Below are 21,015 nucleotides of genomic sequence, written 5' to 3'. Positions count from 1 at the left end.
TGTGGGTCTCGTAAATATCTCTGATTCATACTCTGACCCTACTCTAACCCTTTCCTTTTAGCGATAGTTCACGACAGGCATGCAAACACACACGGCATTCAATAGCACACCACAATGCCTCCCATGGCTCGGATCATCCACATCCCCGCTGCACACTACACAACCCGCACACGGAAATCGCGCGCCATTTTTAAATTCAAATCTGCACGCCAATTCCCAACCGGCACCTCACCTTACTCCGCACCTCGCTCACCAAACCTCACCACTTTGTCCACAAACGCCTCCCGCACATGGGAAAAATATTCCTGCACCCCCTTGTACCTTTGCATCGCTATAATTTGCCACTCTATTTTGAGGATCACAACGCAATGTCGGATTGTCCTCGGCACCGCGCGATGCTCGAGCAAGCAACGGACGCTAACGGCTCGACCGCATCTCACCGGGAACGTCCCGGGTGAGTGTCTGGAATAGATACAGCCCTCATTCAGTCATCAGACTACGGCAAGACCAGAGGCGACGAGGAGGGGTCGCAAGAAGAGCGATCCGGGAGTTTGGTTCGAGTCACGAGTGTGCATTTTGGCTCATGAAGGAGCTTGTGGGTGGCGGAGAAACTCGGCTGCCATCCGACATTCAGACTGCACTCAGTGCACGTTCGGGGCTGGGGTGCCCACTCGGGGAGCATGTCCCATGTTCAGTCAGGAGCTCCGAGCCGTGCCGAAGCTGATAGGCATCAGAGCCGGTTTCCAGTCACAGAGCCTGGCAGGGTGTGGCTAGGGCCGCTGTGGCGCAATAGAGGAACAGGATTTTGGCCCACAGCGCGTCGCTTTCTGGTCCTCGCCTCACCCTTCGCCAGGGGCTTATAAAAAGGGGTAGCGAGAAGCCGTTAGAGTCTCTCTCCTCTCTCTTCCTCAGAACGTTATTTGTGTGCGATTGCCGTCCAGCACGCGCTTCTTCTTAGAGAGCTTCTTCTTCGAGAACCTGATCCGAGGAGACTGCCATCCTTCGAGACTCCCTGCCGTGCTGTCGACGTGCCACCACCCCTGCAAAGCCAGACGGACCAGTGCGGAGCACACGTTGCCATGAGCTCCGGTGAATAAATAAGCAGGGGATAACACGCCATATCAGGAGGTGGGAACGCTCAGGCGGAGCATCTCACGGAGGTACACGCTACACATACAGACTTTTATACGGATAGGTTAGGAATCTTTCTCCTCAGGCATCGATTCTCCTCTCTGACTATCCACCCCTCTATCCCATCTTCTGTTGACGCACAAAGGACAATGTTACTGACTCGCAGTCCCATTTTCCTCGAGCATGACACCACACCTCCCACCCCCACATCTTAGATACAACCAGTATTCCTCCCACCTACCTCTCTCTAAGCGTTCTGGGTTGCGTTGGTCTGCCGACCTCGTGAGGTATTGAGACGTCGTTTACCCTCACCTGCCTTTTTTTCTCTCTGGGCTATCTAATCTTCCGTGTGTGTGTGTGTGTGTGTGTGTGTGTGTGTGTGTGTGTGTGTGTGTGTGTGTGTGTGTGTGTGTGTGTGTGTGTGTGTGTGTGTGTGTGTTGCCGCTTGTCCTAGCATAATTTAAGATTGTAGAAGATATAATGGGATAACTCTGCTCTGCGTTTGCTTTTGTAAGATTGCTTGTCTTTTGCCACACCTAACAACTTCCTTGCTTTCCTTGCTGTAAATAAAATAAAACCCCATTCAATGTACCACATACTTTCCTGGCTTGGTTGAAAATTAATGTGCTGTATAGAAATTTTCCCAGCTCGCTTTCGTGGTTTCTTCCATTGGTCCAGCATGGCCCGCACCCTAATTTAGCCAGGACGTTGTTTCCCAATGATCTGTTTCCGAGCTGGTACGTGGTTGGCAGTTCCGCTCGGCTGCGTCTGATCTGGTAAAGTGATCCGGTTTGAGCAAGTGCGTACCAAGGGTGTGTGCCCCGGTAATTAGATCACGTGACCTTTCGGTAAATGGTGTTTATTAGAGATTAGACAAAGGACCCTAAGTCAAGTGGTTTAGTTACTGGCATTTGCGGTCGATTAGCAACCCGCCGTGTCACAAAGTTATTCATGTGTGAGGGCCTGCGATTCCGGAGAGTCTGGTGGGAACTCGAGGTAGTTCATCCCTCGTGGTCTTCGCTCCCAACCCTGGGTCTGCAACAGTATATTGGGTGTTTTGGGTCATCTGGGTTTTATGATTCTTCTTGAGTCTTTTTGGTCTTGAGTTATTTGTGTCCTTGAGGTATTTTGGGTCTTTTGGGTCCTCTGTGTCTTTTCGGTCTTCAGGGTCTTTGAGTTTTCAGGGTCTTTGGAGTCACCTGTGTCTTTGGGGACTTTGGGTTATCTGTGTTTTTCATGTGTTCGGGAACTTTTGGGTCTTTTTGGTCCTCAGGGTCATATGGGTCTTTTGGGTCCTTGGGAACTTTTGGGTCCTTGGGGTCTTCAGGGTTTTTTGGGGTCCTTGGGGACATTTGGGTCTTTCTGGAGCATGGGGTATTTTGGGCTTTTGGGTCCTCTTGGTCTTTTGGATCATCAGGGTATTTTGGTTCTTCTTTGTCCTCAGGGACTCTTGGGTCATCTGGGTATTTTGGGTCCTCTGGGTCTTTTGGGTGCTCGGAGACTTTTTGGTCTTTTAGGTCATTTTGGGTCTTTTGTGTCTTTGGGATCTTTTTTGTCCTCAGGAACTTTTGGGTCCTCAGGGGGTGTTTTTGGCCCTTGGGGACTTTTGAGTTGTCTGGGTCTTGTGTCCTTGGGAACTTTTGGGTCACATAGGTCCTTTGGGTATTTTCGCTCATCGGGGTCTTTTGGGTTCCTGGGAAGTTTTGGGTCATATGGGTCTTTTGGGTCCTCAGGGACTTTTGGATCTCTTCGGTCCTTGTGGTGTTCTGAATCTTTGGGGTACTCGGCGAATTTTGGTGGGTCCTCTAGGTCTTTTAGTTCTTCTGAGTCTTTTGCATATTTTGGGTCCTCAGGGTCTCAATAGTCTAAAGGGTCAAAAGGTATCTTTGCATAACGCATAATTAATGAATAGATGCAAGTAATTAAGACATAAAAAGTATGCAAACACACACACACACACACACACACACACACACACACACACACACACACACACACCATTCATTTCTGCTAGATTGATGTATATTAAACTTTTAACCATTTTTTGAACCGTGCACGCCATCGACCGAAAATAGCTTACCATTTATTTTAAACCCCATTTTAATTCCATGTTTATTCAGTTATTATTTCCCAAACATTGTGAACAAGTCATTATAACCTCCAGTCACATGAATGATGCAAACAAGTCGCAAATCCCCAGACACCAAGTCAATTTCATCGTCTGAGTCAAGTCACGTCGCCGCAAAATTTTGCGACTCGAGTACAAGTTGCCAACTTGAGTTCCCAACTCAGCCTCATAGTGAAACTTCCAAAATCCAGAACCGCTGCTCACCTCCACTAATTTTTCCTCTTTTTTTTCCCCACCTGTGGAACCAACTTCCACATTCTCTTCAATCTCATTCTTCTGTCCAGGTCTTCAAGACAGCTGTTCACCATCATCTCAAATCACCCCCCCCCCCCATACAATACCATGATCTGTTCTACACCCGTTAAAACACCATGCAACCTTCCCAAAATTTTGCTTCTGTATCCTCAATGGTGAAGAATCACTGAAAAAAATTATTGGATCCAGATTCGAATATTCACCAAAATGAAGACTTTCGATTTTTGCCTGTACACATGCCACAATGTAAGTGGTTCACTGACCCATGCTGCATACAAGCGGGATTATTAGCAATAGCACTAAATATATTTGCCCCATCTCCCCCACTGTCCCCCCAGGCCCAGGCTGCTCCTGAAGGGTGCGGGTGTTTCTAGTTCACATAAAAACACACTGATTTAACCTGCATGTGAAAGATGTACACGCTCTCCCTCGCTCTCCCTCCATCTCTCTTGTGCTCTGACTGAAGGCAGGCTCAGTGCCGGCAAAGCAGTCTCTTGACACTGGGTGGTTTGCCGTTACCTTTTCAGCGGTAGTCAGCACAATAATTTGTAATTTGTTCAGGGTGTCCGTGATAACTCATCTATTTGCAAAGGACTCATCCATGGGTGTCAGCTTTACCCTCCACCACCTAATACTGGCAGATGGGACTCCCAGTTTAACATCCATCCGAGGGATGGCACACACATTGATGTATCACTCTGCATGTGAAACACCAATCCCACAGTCAGTTGGGGAATAACGCACAGGCTGGACCACTCAATGGTAAGTGCACTACCTCCACATCATCCTATCAGATGTTAGATCACTGTAAACTAAAACATCAGCCTCAATGGGCAGGGATTCGTTATGTGACTGTCACTGTCAAAAGCAACCTGAAATCATATAAAAGTATGAAAAACCACCAATTCAAAGTTGGCCTCCAAAGGCAGTCGCCGACTGTTCAGGTCTTCAAGTCCTTCCTTGGCACACCTGAGCTCCGATCCACCTACAAGGCTTTCATCTGCAGCTTTATGGAGTACTGCTCTCACCTCTGGGCTGGCGCTCCTGCCTCACCTCACATCCGTGAAAACCAAGGCCTTCAAGATCATTGGGATCTCTCGCGATGAAGCTGAGTCTATGGGTCTATCACTTCGCCACCACCGACAGGTCGGTGGTGTCTCTCGTCTTCCATCTCCTTTCTAGTCTTGCACCCTCTGCCCTCTCCGTGCTTTGCCCCCCCCCCCCACCGTACCTGCAGGGCATACACGGCCCACCAGCAACCTCCTCCGAGCAGACGTATCAGCAAGTCGCTCGAGTCAAGTCTCAAGTCTTTGAAAGCAAATCTCAAGTGCGTACAATGCAAGCACACATTACAGCCAGCATGATATCTGCCAGGAAAAAACCCTCGAAGATGCAGACCACCATCATTCGGTGCGGACGCATGATATTGGTTTGTGATGCATTCGCATTCAAATGATGGATTGACAAGTCAAATGGAGAAAACGTGGCCTTCGGTGTGACCTGAGATGTTCCAAACTGGATGAATCGGTGCATGAAATCATTACTCATTCACTCACTCACTCACTCAGTCACTCATTCTCGTGAATCAGTCCATGAAATCATTACTCACTCAGTCACTCATTCTCGGGCCAGCATTCCGCGCGTTGCCATGGAGCACGAAATGCCAATGTGAAAGCAAATGGCAATGATTGCAGGGCAGAAGAATGGGGGTGAGGGCAGAACATCACGGATATTCCGAATGTAGACAATAATAAATATATACACCAATCGTGCACAGACATACGACACAGATATAGAACGACTTTGGAATTGTAATAATGATTATGAAGTTAATCAAACATCCGTTTCATTGCGTCAGTTGTGCATTCAAATCGACAAGAATAGATAAATGCGTGAAAGGCACAAATCACGCAAAGCACGGTGAGTTCAGCTGCAGAATATGAAGCAGTCCATGTGTGTGTGTGTGTGTGTGTGTGTGTGTGTGTGTGTGTGTGTGTGTGTGTGTACGTAGCGAAGTGTCGTCACGTGAGCACACAAATCGCACAGGTAATCAAACCTTGTAATAGTTCAACATTGCAGTAATTGATGCACACAACACAACAGGATATCATTAACCAAAAAATGAAAATAATCTCAAACACGAGGAAACGCCGAAGACAAAAAAGTGGATGGACATCCATAAACATGTTGTCAAAGGAAGAGGACACACTGGAGACCATCGATAGATCATACGTGGAGAGAAACATAAGAGCTCACCTTGTCATACACAATGATGCCGGACACGTCTGTGGTTGAACTGTTTGATTGTGTCGATGACTGTTCCAGCGCCATGACCGGCTGGAGTGGAATGAAACACACAGTAGGTAGAGCTGGGAGGGAGTGGTGGGGGGGGGGGTGTAGGGGAGAATCAACTCGTTTTGTAGTTCAACATCACATTCATTTCATCATATCATCCTCCATTTACAATCGCAAACTACCTGCACCTCGTACACTTCCTTCTTTATATACTCCTGATTCCACGCTTAAAGGCAGTGGCCCTACTCTCACCCTGACACCATGTCCATAGTCTGTGACCACTCCCTCCCTACTCTCACCCTGTCCATAGTCTGTAACCACTCCCTCCCTACTCTCACTCTGACACCCTGTCCATAGTCTGTAACCACTCCCTCCCTCCTCTCACTCTGACACCCTGTCCATAGTCTGTAACCACTCCTTCCCTACTCTCACCCTGTCCATAGTCTGTGACCACTCCCTCCCTACTCTCACCCTGTCCATAGTCTGTAACCACTCCTTCCCTACTCTCACCCTGTCCATAGTCTGTGACCACTCCCTCCCTACTCTCACCCTGACACCCTGTCCATAGTGTGTGACCACTCCCTCCCTACTCTCACCCTGACACCCTGTCCATAGTCTGTGACCACTCCCTCCCTACTCTCACCCTGACACCCTGTCCATAGTCTGTGACCACTCCCTCCCTCCTCTCACTCTGACACCCTGTCCATAGTCTGTGACCACTCCCTCCCTACTCTCACCCTGACACCCTGTCCATAGTCTGTGACCACTCCCTCCCTACTCTCACCCTGACACCCTGTCCATAGTGTGTGACCACTCCCTCCCTACAACACCCTGCCATCTGCTCTATCTGACCGCACTCCACTCTCACTCAAGGACCCGTTTGTCAGACTCTGCTTCCGATTCTCTCCCCAAGATCTCATGAGTGTGTTTTGTCAATGGAACAAGAATCACTTTTTACAGCGCGTGCGCTGTATACAATTGCACCGAGTTTGAAATGTCCCCGGCGTCGTCTACCACGTCTCCAGCGGGTCCGGTGTCCCCCCCCCCCACGTGCCTCAAGACAGCCAATGACGGCCGTCCGGTAGATGCAGTGCATAACCTCGACGGAAATGGTGACAATTGACGGAAATACCCGAGTATTTCAATTGAAATTTGTGAAACTGTGTTATATGTGTGAAAACCATTAATTTATTGCTTGACGGAAAAAAAATGAAGAAACGCTCCCCTCATGTACGAACGAACGAACGAAAGACGTCATTTCCGTCCTTTAACCAGAGAAAATTAACCCTTTCTGTGCAATTTCGATGATCTGCCCCTTTATTATTATTATCAGTCCCCTACCGGTTTCACCAGAGAGGAATATAGGTTTTCTGTCTGTCGGTCCGTCTCACCTGTGGTTTTTAAGACTTTTTCCCACACCCTTTAACATATTCAAACAAGAAAAAGAGCAATCAGAGATTGCAGACCCTCACGAGGACTTCTTTTGAGTGGTGGTGTATTTTATGGGTTTTCAGGTAAATCCAATATGGCTGCCAAACTATGTGACCTATATCATATGCGTGAACCTTTTATTCCTCATGGACATACTGTACGTGTAAAGTTTCGCCTTGATCCGTTCAGCTACTTCAGAGAAGAACATTTTTGAAGGTTAAAAAAACAAATCAACAATACGACTGCCGAATCACGTGACCAATGACGTCATAAAAAAAATTTTCTGTGGACTATTTTTTCCTTAGGCCGAGATGACATATTGCCATCAAGCACTTCCACCACTTCTTAGAAGCCAGACAATTCTCTGTCTTGACCACAAACTTTTAACATTCACTCTGTCCACCCATTTGGACCCACCGTCCTCGCACACTTCGCCATGTCGGTTATATCTCGCACTTCACCACCGACATGTGGCACATAAAAGGAACCGTGAACTCGGCAGCCGATTCTCTCTCATACGTCGAGGGTATTGGCATTGTCTTTCATCAGCACACTGGCCATCAATATTAATGCACTTGCAGAAGCACGATGGGAGGACACAGAGCTCCACTGTCTGCAGCAAGTTTGTTTACATTTCATGAGGTTCCACTCCTTGGGACAAACACGACCCTCGTGTGCGATACATTGACGGTCAGTGATACCTTTTCATTCCTGCGGCATTTCCATCGTACGGCCTTCGACACTTCTCACTCATTCGCTCACCTGGGTATTCGAGGAACCCGTCGACTCATCACCACAGAATACGTCTGGCCACGCATTGATGCCGACGTGTGCCTTGCAATGTCTTCAGTGCCAATGCTCCAAGATCCAGTCATACTGTTGCACCACTTGGTAGCTTTTCAACACCAGAAAGGCATTTTGACAAGGTTCATGTGTATCTTCTCGGTCTCTTACCACCTTCAAACGGGCACCACTATTTACTGACATGCATTGACTGCTTTACACATTGGCCGGAAGCTACGCCGATAGCTGATATCACTGCACCTACCATCACCAGGGCTTTTGCCAAAACCTGGATCACATGTTTTGGTATTTCATAAACCATCAATATGGATCGTGGTAGCCAGTTTGAATCGGCTCTATTTCACGAGCTGACCCGACCCATGGGTACCGGCCAGGTGTGAACCATCGCTTACCAACCAGCAGCGAATGGTATGGTGGAGCGATAGGGTTAGTCTTCTTCAAGTCTCCAACTCAAGTCTTCTTTTAAAGCATATGACAACTCCACACACTGGACGGACATTGTACATATGGTTCTGCTTGGTTGTGGTTTAGTGTTTTTCAGTGGTTTAGCTGCTCTAAAAGACGACCTTGGGAGTTCCACCCCACGAAGATGAGATAATTCCAATCATATGGGAAATAAGAAAAGGAATAGAACAGCTGCAGAAAAGAGGCCTTTCAAAATTAATTAACCAAGTGTCCAAGCGTTACGGAGTGTTACAGGGGAGAGGGGATTATGTCCAAGCATTACAGAGTGTTACAGGGGAGAGGGGATTATGTCCAAGCGTTATGGAGTGTTACAGGGGAGAGGGGATTATGTCCAAGCGTTACGGAGTGTTACAGGGGAGAGGGGATTACGTCCAAGCGTTACGGAGTGTTACAGGGGAGAGGGGATTATGTCCAAGCGTTACGGAGTGTTACAGGGGAGAGGGGATTATGTCCAAGCGTTACGGAGTGTTACAGGGGAGAGGGGATTATGTCCAAGCATTACGGAGTGTTACAGGGGAGAGGGGATTATGTCCAAGCGTTACGGAGTGTTACAGGGGAGAAGGGATTATGTCAAAGCGTTACGGAGCGTTACAGGGGAGAGGGGATTATGTCAAAGCATTACGGAGCGTTACAGGGGAGAGGGGATTATGTCAAAGCGTTACAGAGTGTCACAGTGTAGAGGGGATTATGTCAAAGCGTTACAGAGTGTTACAGTGTAGAGGGGATTATTTCCAAGCGTTACGGAGTGTTACAGGGGAGAGGGGGAGTGTTTCCAGTGCCATTACATCATGCTAATTAATCAATCAATGAAATGACGACTGTGTTCCAGGCACCCTTTATTTAAAGCTGCAAGTATTTAATGACACACGTATTCAATACATTAATGATATCAGCATCAACGTATATTTATTAATGTACGTTCAGTGCTGTTATGTTCAATCAGTGTAAAATTAACATGTTGCACATCACTCACTCACTCACGGCATGTACATTGTGAAGATAGCCCGTCCAGTATGGTAACAAGCATCTATGCGTCTCGTATTGCACTGTACCTCCGGACACGAGAATTATTTTTAATTTCTTAAGCCCTTCTTCACCATTGAGTGATGGAGCCTGAAACGATATGCAGATATCTCAAAACGTTGTGGACGAGTTATGAGGAAACTTGATGAATGAGTTGGTTACATGAGAATAACAAGCAGATTCGATTTTGGCTAAGGTCTGGATAGATCCAGACCCATCAGTGGGCTACAAAACGTAAACTGTTCATCCTGGCGGAGGTTTGCACTCTACAGAGTGTAGCTCTGCTCACGACAGTAATTACAGAGAAGTGTTACATCAAAATACCACTAAACTTCACATTTACCACATTCTACCTCGACGATTTATCACTTACCAGTCGTTATTGCCGAGTCTTTCTTCAACGTCGCCACGACAATTGTGACGAACTCCAGGTATTTAATGACCAATGTTCCACATTGGGTTCATACATGTGCGGTCTGACAGCACCTCCTGTATCATGATCTTGACTATCGTCATAATCTGAGGATTGTTGATCAGAAAATTATTCATCAAATTCACTTTCTGATGAGTCTGAAGTGAGTTGTGTGGCCATTTAGATACACAGACAAAGCGTTATCCAATGTTCCCGTTAGTTATGGTGGCAAATACACAGATATAGCATGTAATTGGAACATGGGAAATGCAAAGATATCTCAAAAAGTTGTGTACAGATTTGAACGAAACTTGGTGGACATGTTGGATATGCGACAAGGAAGAATTGTTTCAATTTTGGTGAAGATCCGAATCCAGATCCGGATCTGATAATTTTCAAGTGATTCTTCACTGTTGAGAGATAGGGCCAAAATGATATAGTACTGCATAGCATGATATTTCAAAAATGTAATGGACCCGATATGTTCTCATGGATCAGGCATTACGTGATGGAGGTATGTGCTCAACGAGTGCCCTTCTAGTTAATGATGCAATCAGATTTGCATCAAATTTGTCATCATACGATATTTCTACATGAAATCATAAAGTTATGGTTTGTGCTCAACTGAGTGTTGCTCTGCTTACTGCAGTAATTACAAAGAGGTGTTACATCAAAATACCACTAAACTCCACATTTACCACATTCTACCTCTACGATTTAACACTTACCAGTGTTAAGTTAAGAGCCAGAAACAATGTTGTTATCGTCAAATCTTTCTTCGACGTCATCCAAATTGTTGCGAACTCGAGGTAGTTAATGACCAATGTCATTCCCAATTTACATGTTGGGTTCATACATGTACGGTCTGATAGCACCTTCTATATCACGATTTTGACTATCGTCATAATCTGAGGATTCTTGATCAGAAAATGATTCAACAAATTCACTTTCTGATGAGTCTGAAGTGAGTTGTGTGGCCATTTAGATACACAGACAAAGCGTTATCCAATGTTCCCGTTAGTTATGGTGGCAAATACACAGATATAGCGTGTAATTGGAACGTGGGAAATGCAAAGATACCATGCTGCGATTCAAATGATTCATACAAATTAATGATGACATCACTACTAATTCGTGTACGTCATCATTCTACATTTTCAACAGGCGAATGTCGAACAAGACACAAAAATGTATCACAAAGCTCATCATGTCAGAAAATGAGTCAAATCAATCCTCATCGCTGGATTCATCTCCAGGATCATCGTTATCATCAGCACTGGCCATGGCTTCTTGACTATTGCAGAAATCACTGCACCCACAAAGGTCAATGCAAAAGGAGGCCAGCTCTGATGCAGGACAGTTTGTGCATTGGCATTTATTCTGGTAGCATTTACAATGCACGTTCTGGAGCGGTGTTTCTCAAGGTGGGGCGCGGCAATATTTTGGTGGAGCATGAGGATTTAGAATTAACTAGTACGTACCCGTACGTGCAAAAAAAAAAAAATACTCAAACCACGAGCCAGAAACAACAACCACACAGGCCGTTCCTTCACTCTCGCGTGCCCGTACGTGCAAACCAAAACATATACATATATATATATATATATATATATATATATATATATATATATATATATATTGTTACGTTTGAGGGGGGGGTATGCATTCAAAGGGTAATTAGGATGTTTAATTAGGTATGCCATGCTGTTCGAGTCTACCAGGATCTCGATGTAATTCAGTCGTGATAAGTTGTCTAGTAAATGTTCATTTCTTCAAGGGGGAAATGATAAATGTCACGTAATTAGATAGGGACACGGGATAGGGTAAGTGTGTCTGCGTAAACCCCTTTTGGTATTCTCTGAAAACTGGCCGTGACGTCACAGGACAGAGCAGCGGATGGCTCCGCCCCGTGATCACGATTGGCAGAAGGCGACAGCAGTGGGCCAATAAACGGCTCGATTGGAGGTGACGAGGGCAGAAGGATAAAAAGGTTCTGTTCAGGGTCGAAAAGGAAGAAGAAGAAGATTACAACCAGAACGCTCGTGGTTTTTTTTGTGTGGAACCTGTGACGGCAGAGAGCGTCCTGGTTGCTGGGCTGAGTCGATCGTGCTCTTGATCATGCCTGGGAGCCTTGCCGAGCCTCACTTTGGTTGGCTCTGGGGTTCTGCTGACTCGGAGTACGGGGTCGGGCGGCGGGTGGACCTGCCTCCCTCTCCTGCTTGCGGCTTGGTGCCGGAGCTGGTTCCCTGGCGGCTGTGGGCGGACTTGGGCCAGGACCAGGAGGTCGACAGCACCGCGGTTTCTCCTGCCCCCCCCCCCCCCGGCGAGAGCAAGGCCGGCTCGTCCGGTGCCGATCCAGGGACAGTTGCGTCCACACCACGGTCCAGCCTGACCACCAGAGATAGCTACGTTGTGTGTGTGTGTGTGTGTGTGTGTGTGTGTGTGTGTGTGTGTGTGTGTGTGTGTGTGTGTGTGTGTGTGTGTGTGTGTGTGTGTGTGTGTGTGTGTGTGTGTGTGCTTGGCGCCTTAGAGGGATTGAGAACTGTATATTCATTGGAATTGTCTGTTTTTCCCCACGCCCGATCCCACACCATCCCGTCGAATCGCCCCGGATCCCTCTTCTTGCCGAGTCTTGTTATTTCTGGTGAAAATAAAAACAAATAAACATCATCAACTCAGTGAAAAGTGACTCGTGCCACCTTCCTCGTCCCGTTTGCGGTAGAGCGATTAGAACGCCATGTTTGGGTTATAAACGAATAAATCGCCTCCATCGTTTCGGCTCATTCTACGTTGGCGGGACTGTTCAAGTCCTGTGGACGTCACAATATATATATATATATATATATATATATATATATATATATATATATATATATATATATATATATATATATATATGTATCAACTTTCAAACCGCGAGCCAGAAACAACTACACAGGCCGTTCCTTCGCTCTCGCGTGCCTGTACGTGCAAACCAAAATATATATATATATATATATATATATATATATATATATATATATATATATATATATACTTTCAAACCGCGAGCCAGAAACAACTTCACAGGCCGTTCCTTCGCTCCTCGTAAACGACGACTAAATTGGGGCATTGTGTTTATCTATAAATACGCGTAAAAAAAAATCGAGAAATTATTAGAATACATTGTCATCACTTTTCCGGAAGTGGTGCGTGCCCGTACGGAATGTTCACATGCATTCCACGAATTATCGCTTGCATTGAAGTAACAACTGCTGTGATACATACACACACAGAGTTAATTAAAATCCAAATTAAAATCAAGTTTACCTCCCTGTCTTTGCTTGCAATGACATTCGCTGCCATTGACCATTGCCACTCCTACGCCACGGGAACCAAGGCACCGATCCCCATGGTAACCGGGATGGCACGTGACGTCATCGTCGGCCAGCCGCGCACCGGCCTACGCAGCCACGCCTACGCAGCCACGTGTCCTGTGATTGGTAACTAAATGGCGCATCAGCCATGCCTACGCAGCAACGTGTCCTGTCATTGGTTTGGTAAATAAATGGCCATAACTTGGGAACCACTTGTCCGATTAATATCAAACCTTGAAAAGGCACATACTCAGGTCCCCAGCAATATTGCTGGCAAGTTTCAATTAAATCGGGCCAGTGGTTGGTGAGAAACAGCAGTCACAGAAACACACACACACACATTGCTGGAATTATAGATAGACGAGTACGTGCCCGTAAAAAAAAAATAATAATAATAATAATAATAAATAAACCACACAGGCCGTTTCTTCGCTCTCACGTGCCCGTACATGCGTGGCCCGGAAGTTCGATATTATTCGCAGTTTAGTTTTAATACCCAATTATTCAATTAGCGCCAATGTATTTTACCTTTTCGCAATGTCGTGGCAAGGAAAAACAAAAAGAGAAGAGAAGAGAGAAAAAAAAAATACTTCCTGGTTCGGAGCACACCAGCACTCTGATGTTACCGAAATTTATATACCGTCTAATATGAAAACGATCATAACTTGGGGCATAGTGTTTATCTACAAATGTGCATTAGAAATCGAGAAATTATTAGAATACACGAAGTCATCCCTCTCCGGAAGCCCGTACGTTGTAACCCGTAATGGGGAACGCGGCTGTGCTTCCCTTCCCCATCGGCCACGCCAACGCAACGTGTCTTGCCATTGGTTTGGTAAATAAATGGCCATAACTTGGGAAGCACTTGTCCGATTAATATCAAACCTTGAAAAGGCACATCCTCAGGTCTCCAGCAATATACCTGGCAAGTTTCAATTAGATCGGACCAGTGGTTGTCGAGAAACAGCGGTCACAGACACACACACACACACACACACACACACACACACACACACACACACACACACACACACACACACACACACACACACACACACACACACACACACACAATGCTGGAAATATAGATAGATGAATCAATATATGATCGTTTTCATAGCTTTGCCTTTTAAATACATTTGTAGTATATACTGTAGTGTCTCCAATCATGGTGGAGCGTACGATTTTTTTGAAAATCAAAGTGGGGCGTGGGACAAACAAGCTCAAATGAGCTAACATCCTCGTCCTCTTAATGATGACGTCATAAAAACGAATACGACGTCATTGTGATGCATCAGGTTTGCGCTAAATTATCTGTGCTAATGCCCGGCTTGATTCCCACAAACAAAATTCAAACAGCTTGCCTAGTTTCGGAGATAATGGTATAGGCCATTTCCATTAGCGGCGATGTTATAACGTCAATTTTTTTTCTAGGAAGAATTTCCAAAATCGGAGATGGTTACAGCCTGTGCGTGGGCTTTCTGCATATACATGGCAAGCTTCCCGAAGATCCGATGAAAACTCTGGGTTGGGAAACAAAAAATGTCAAAAAAATAGGAATGATGTCATAAAAATTGATACAACGTCATGGTGATGTATCATATGTGCGGTAATTAATCTCTGCTAATGCCCTGTTCGATTCCCGCAAACAAAATTCAAAAAGCTTGCCTAGTTTCGGAGATAATGGTATAGGCGATTTCCATTAGCGGCGATATTATGACGTCAACTTTTTTTCTAGGAAGAATTTCCAAAATCGGAGATGGTTACTGTCTGCGCAGGTTATTTTTACATATATATGCCAAGTTTCAGGAAGTTTTGATGAAAACTGTAGGCTGTGAAACAAAAAAAGTCCACAAGAAGAAGAAGAACAACAACAACGTGAGTAAGACTTGGAGATCCTCCACGAGGATCTAAATATGTTGAGAAACACTGTATCTGGAGTATACTCTGAGGGGCTGGAGTGCCGCACATCCAGTGTATTGGGAGACATTCATAGTCCGTCTTCCATCCATGATTCGCTGGACTTTGGGCACTGATTGAGGTATGAAGACATCGACGATAAGTCGCACACTGATAAGCGACTCGTAAGGTGTGCTGTCTCAGGCAATCTCTGTCTTGTGGGAGAGCTTCATCGATTCGACATTTTATCTGTTTGAGCTTCGTTTACATCACGACATTGTGGCTGATTGAGGAGATTGCAAATAAACTCTTCCAGACCAGAGAAAATGTCATCACATGGAATGCAGTCAACGCCCAAGCTGCCTGAGATTTCAACAGGAGACGCAATGCCCTTACTTCTCTCTTTCCTTTATCTACACAAGGCACGTAGTCCAATAATAGCTTGACTAGTGTGCTTCCCGTACCATTCTGAAACAGCACTCGCCTTGAAGATCCTGGCACTTGCACCAGTCCCAGTGGTGAAATGCATTTGATCTGGGGGAAGCAACACCAAGGAGGAACACAGCGGAATCTGGGCTTTTTATCATGGTGTCAGAGTGTTCGGATGAGGCATGTTTAGCGCACAGCAACAACCTGGTATCTGCTTCATCGTGGTCACATTGGAATTCGGGAACATTGATTACGCTCGTTCCATTTTCATCCAGCTGAATCGAGTCACAATTTGCACCATGGCAAATCAGAATTCAGAGATCTCATTCGGGATGAACACTTTTGCTCCACTGCTTCAATAAAAATTCAACAAGGGACTCCTTGTATTTCCCCATACCAGAGGAATTTCTTGAACTGTTTAGGTGTCTTTCGATCAGACCGATGATGTTCATGACTTGAATGCCTGAAGATGCACATCGAAGGTGCTCGCAGTTGTTTTTTTTTTTTAATGTTGACGGCAGGGTATCAATCAACAACGAAGTTGACACGTGTGTAGCCGAACTTTTGCGCCAACTTAATGACTTTCAGGAGGAGGTCGTCGGCGAGACCTGCGAATGTCGGGGGTGCACTCTGAAGCGTCTGCAACATTACCGTACCATCATTGATCAAGGCTGAAGTCTGCGGTACACTTGAAATGAGTGGGTCTGGCATGTCGCTTTGCAAAGAATGCATCAAGGCCGCTTTGTCGGTCTTCACGTTCAGACCATCACTTGTGCCGAGTGATGTTGGCACAGGACTAAGTGCGTGGGACAAAAGCTGTCGCAGATTGATCTCCCTAGTTTTCCCAACAATCAGTAACCTGCTCAACAGAACGCTGTGACATTTCAACGTGATGGCCTCTGATTTGAGCTTGGTCACCATGGACTTTTTTTTTCAACTGGCAGCAAATGTCTTCACTTTCTTTGGTCTGATCAGTTCATGAATTGCTGAGCCTCCTCCAATCGGAATTCTCTCCTTGCAAAACGTTTCATACGCCTCCGCTCCAGTTGTACGAGCTTGGAGGAGATCAGTTTTGATGTCGTCAGACACTACCAGCCAAGATGAGATGTTGATCAAGTCAACTCTGTCATATGTGAACGGATCAACCATCGCTTTGATTGCAGATGTAAGAGAAGTAGCTGTTGCCTCTTCGCGTTTGATACTTGCTTGTTCATCGGGAATATCTCACCATTCATCATCTGCTCTTCAATGACTGACAGAATCTGTCAAAGGCATCAGTATATAGCTTACTTTTTAAGTCATCATCGGATGACTTCAGCTTCATTGCGAAATTGGCGTAGTCTGTGTAACATGATCGATAATACCTCACTTATATTGCAACCACGTCTTTCCCTCTTACTTACAAGAGCAGCCTTTCATAGTGACATAGCTCGGCTGCTTCCAGTAGTAAGCCACGTGAAAATCAAGGGTAAGTCATCAGTCAAAATCAATGAATGGCAGAGCACAAAGCCATGATGAGTAGAGTACACTGAGGAGTATCCTCAATGTTAGTGAGGAAAATTATAGATTTTAATCATTATGAAATGAATTACTCACCAGACTCGTACTCACATGCCGAGTCTTTCCTTCAGTCACATTCTGTCATGCTATTGGATGATATATTGTTGCGGACCCGGAGTCGCAGGGGTACGAGGGTGGGGGTATCCCTGGTTCTCCCAGGACTCAAGGCCATCACACACGAATAACTTCATGTCGCGGTGGGTCGCTAATCGACCACGAACGCCAATAACTTGACCACGTGACTCAAGGTCCTCCGTCTGACAATAGTTTACAATAGATAACGTGATCTCCTTATTGGGGAATCGAGCCCTCGGCAATTGTGCTGCTGTTATCTTCATTGGATCTTGATTAATGGGGCTGAGCTTTCTACAAGCACAATTAGGAATTATAACCTCTGGCTAATCTACATACAGACATTGCTGGACCAATGGAAGAAAGGACAACCACAGGCATATTAGAAATATAACAAGAATAATTGATTTACAATGAGCGATGAGGGACACAGGAGAGAGGGAAGGGAACTCGAGGGTTTTAATGGCATCAAAAGGCAACCGGGGCAGGAAAAGGGGAAATGCAATGAACAGAGCAATCAAGATGTGCACTTACAAAACAAGAAAGAAAATGTACAAGTTACAGACGAGCTTAACACATGCCTTAACTACCGGATAACAAAATATGGTACCCATCAGACCACACACACACACGGGGAGACAAATTGAGAAGGGCAGGGTGGCCTCAGCCTACGGGTATTTACGTCACTGTCACCCACCATCCTCAGCTTGGTACCGCTCTCTGGAATGGCCCTGACAGTGCTCTCCACAACCGCAAGTCCACGAGGTCCGTCGAGAGTATGGACCAAAGCATCCAGGACCAGGGAAGAAGCGAGGGCGATGCAGAATGTCCGGGACCAAGGCAGAAACGACTGTGATGACCATGACCGAGAGAGCTCAAGGAAAGAGAGAGAGAGAGGGGGAGAGAGGGAGAGAGAACCAGGTGCCAAGTGAGGACAGCTTTATAGCCCGGGGCAGGCGGGGCCAATGAGCCACATGTCAGATCTTCCGAGGTGGCCTGGGATCAGCTATTGGGCCACATCAGATCTTACGAGATGGCCCCATGCCAGCCATTGGAGGATTCCCCTGCGGCCCCGCCCATTCTGCTGCCCACCCGGATATTCACTCATTTGGTCCTTCCAGCTGTCGTCCAGAGCGGAGCTCCGCACTTAACATGGGAAATCACCCCTTCTACCCCCATGCTCCCGGGACGAACCCCAAATGTCCAACAATGTCCATGGCACAAAGCGATTGAATGGGGAAATCGTTGCAGGGAGGCTGGGTCATGTGCTGGGTCGTTTACCAGTGATTTTGGTTAGAGGGGAATGAGCAGAGAATAGGGAAACGAAACAGTACAGGGGTAGACTGCAACAGATTACATTACAGGGTAAATGTCCATACAGACGAATAAACAAGGACTTTGTGGGGCTTTAAACAAGTAATAGAAATGTGAGAATTTGGTACGCATTCCCAAATGCTGGTGTTATTCGCACACGTTGAAGGCCATGACTATAAAACATGCACGCCCTACGTGATGACGGTAGTCACGATACACGTCATCATGCGCTGATGGCTCGATTATCCCAGTGGGTTGAGAGGGGGTGCTAACTACCCAACCAAACACTTTTAATTACATTAACAACTCCTATAGGGAAGGCACTATTCTTAACATTCATTACGGAAATAACTATTCTAAGAGGCTACACGCTGTGTGTGTTTCAATCTCAACATGCGTTTATAAGACTGCGAAATTACCCCCTTCCCTTTCCTAGACACATCCGGAGTTGTACACAAACTTGACCTGGAGTCTGAGAGAGCCAAATTACCAACCTTGTGTGCCATACATGGGTAATTACCCACCGACTACCTACTTAACCTGTTACCGTAATGCTATCCCCTGTGTATGCGACAATTTAAACTCGATATGTCCCACCTAATTAATGCATTGGGAGCTACCGAACCGACTCACACGACAACCTATTGTAACACCAAAATTGCCGGAATTTTGAAACAACACGTAACCTGTGGGCTCTAAAATTCTGAAATACTAATACGTGCTCGTACGTGTGTCGCCATACGTGCAAAAACAAACAAACAAAACAAAACAAAACAAAACAAAAAAAAAACTTTCAAACCGCGAGCCAGAAACAACAACCACACAGGCCGTTCCTTTGCTCTCGCATGCCCATACGTGCGTGCCCGTGCATGCAAAAAAAAAATAATAATAATAATAATAATAAAACTTTCAAACCGCGAGCCAGAAACAACAACTACACAGGCCGTTCCTTTGCTCTCGCATGCCCATACGTGCGTGCCCGTGCATGCAAAAAAAAAAAAATAATAATAATAATAATAAAACTTTCAAACCGCGAGCCAGAAACAACAACCACACAGGCCGTTCCTTTGCTCTCGCATGCCCATACGTGCGTGCCCGTGCATGCAAAAAAAAAATAATAATAATAATAATAATAAAACTTTCAAACCGCGAGCCAGAAACAACAACTACACAGGCCGTTCCTTTGCTCTCGCATGCCCATACGTGCGTGGCCATACGTGCGTGCCCGTGCATGCAAAAAAAAAAAATAATAATAATAATAATAAAACTTTCAAACCGCGAGCCAGAAACAACAACTACACAGGCCGTTCCTTCGCTCTCGCGTGCCCGTACGTGCGTGGCCATACGTGCGTGCCCATATATGCAAAAAAAAAAATAATAATAAAACTTTCAAACAGCGAGCAAGAAACGACAACCACACAGGCCGTTCCTTTGCTCTCGCGTGTCCGTATGTACGTGGCCATACGTGCGTGCCCGTGCATGCAAAAAAAAAATAATAATAATAATAATAAAACTTTCAAACCGCGAGCCAGAAACAACAACTACACAGGCCGTTCCTTCGCTCTCGCGTGTCCGTATGTACGTGGCCATACGTGCGTGCCCGTGCATGCAAAAAAAAAATACTAATAATAATAATAAAACTTTCAAACAGCGAGCCAGAAACAACAACCACACAGGCCGTTCCTTCGCTCTCGCGTGTCCGTATGTACGTGGCCATACGTGTGTGCCCGTGCATGCAAAAAAAAAAATACTAATAATAATAATAATAATAATAATAAAACTTTCAAACAGCGAGCAAGAAACGACAACCACACAGGCCGTTCCTTCGCTCTCGCGTGTCCGTATGTACGTGGCCATACGTGTGTGCCCGTGCATGCAAAAAAAAAATACTAATAATAATAATAATAAAACTTTCAAACCGCGAGCCAGAAACAACAACCACACAGGCCGTTCCTTCGCTCTCGCGTGTCCGTACATGCAAACCAAAACAAAAAACAAAAAAAACCAAACACAGGCCGCACCTTCACTCTCGTAAACGACGACTGGATTGGGACATTGTGTTTATCTATAAATGCGCATAAGAAATCGAGAAATTATCACTATCCGGAAGTAGTGCGTGCCCGAACGGAATGTTCACATCATTCCACGAATTATCGCTTGCATTGAAGTAACAACTGCTGTGATACTTACACACAGAGTTAATTAAAATCAAGTTTACCTCCCTGTCTTTCCTTGCCATGACATTCGCTGCTATTGACCATTGCCACTCCTACGCCACGGTAACTGAAGCACCGATCCCCATCGTAACCGGCACAGCTTGTGACGTCATCGTCGGCCGGCCGCGCACTGGCGGCCTACGCAGCAACGGGTCTTGTCATTGGTTTGGTAAATAAATGGCCGCAGCAACGTGTCTTGTCATTGGTCGACAGAAAATGGCCGTA

General features: G+C 45.8%; 1 protein-coding gene across 8 annotated transcripts in view; it reads right to left on the bottom strand.

The window, feature by feature from the left end:
* LOC147020482 (regulator of G protein signaling 7-like) overlaps window positions 1–20,885 on the bottom strand; it is a 151,539-nt gene extending 130,654 nt beyond the window's left edge. For 2 of the 8 annotated variants that reach the window (XM_085895855.1, XM_085895851.1), the window contains exon 1: window positions 5,771–5,883. Coding sequence is in view for 4 of the 8 variants with exons in the window: in XM_085895845.1 (XP_085751971.1) it covers window positions 5,771–5,883; window positions 20,793–20,835 (156 nt within the window). In the remaining 4 variants the exon portion in view is untranslated. Of the gene's footprint in view, window positions 1–5,770; window positions 5,884–5,991; window positions 6,149–9,905; window positions 10,024–20,792 lie in introns of those variants that run through there. The other 6 variants (XM_085895845.1, XM_085895849.1, XM_085895847.1 and 3 more) reach the window with 6 other exon arrangements.
* Between the last annotated feature and the right edge of the window lie 130 nt (window positions 20,886–21,015).

This window comes from Eptatretus burgeri, chromosome 9, assembly GCF_056783735.1.
Source record: "Eptatretus burgeri isolate ZD-2024b chromosome 9, Ebu_testis_v1, whole genome shotgun sequence".
NCBI lineage: Eukaryota > Metazoa > Chordata > Myxini > Myxiniformes > Myxinidae > Eptatretus > Eptatretus burgeri.
The sequence above is the reverse complement of the archived record's forward strand: the minus strand, read 5'-3'. Positions and strand labels throughout refer to the sequence as shown.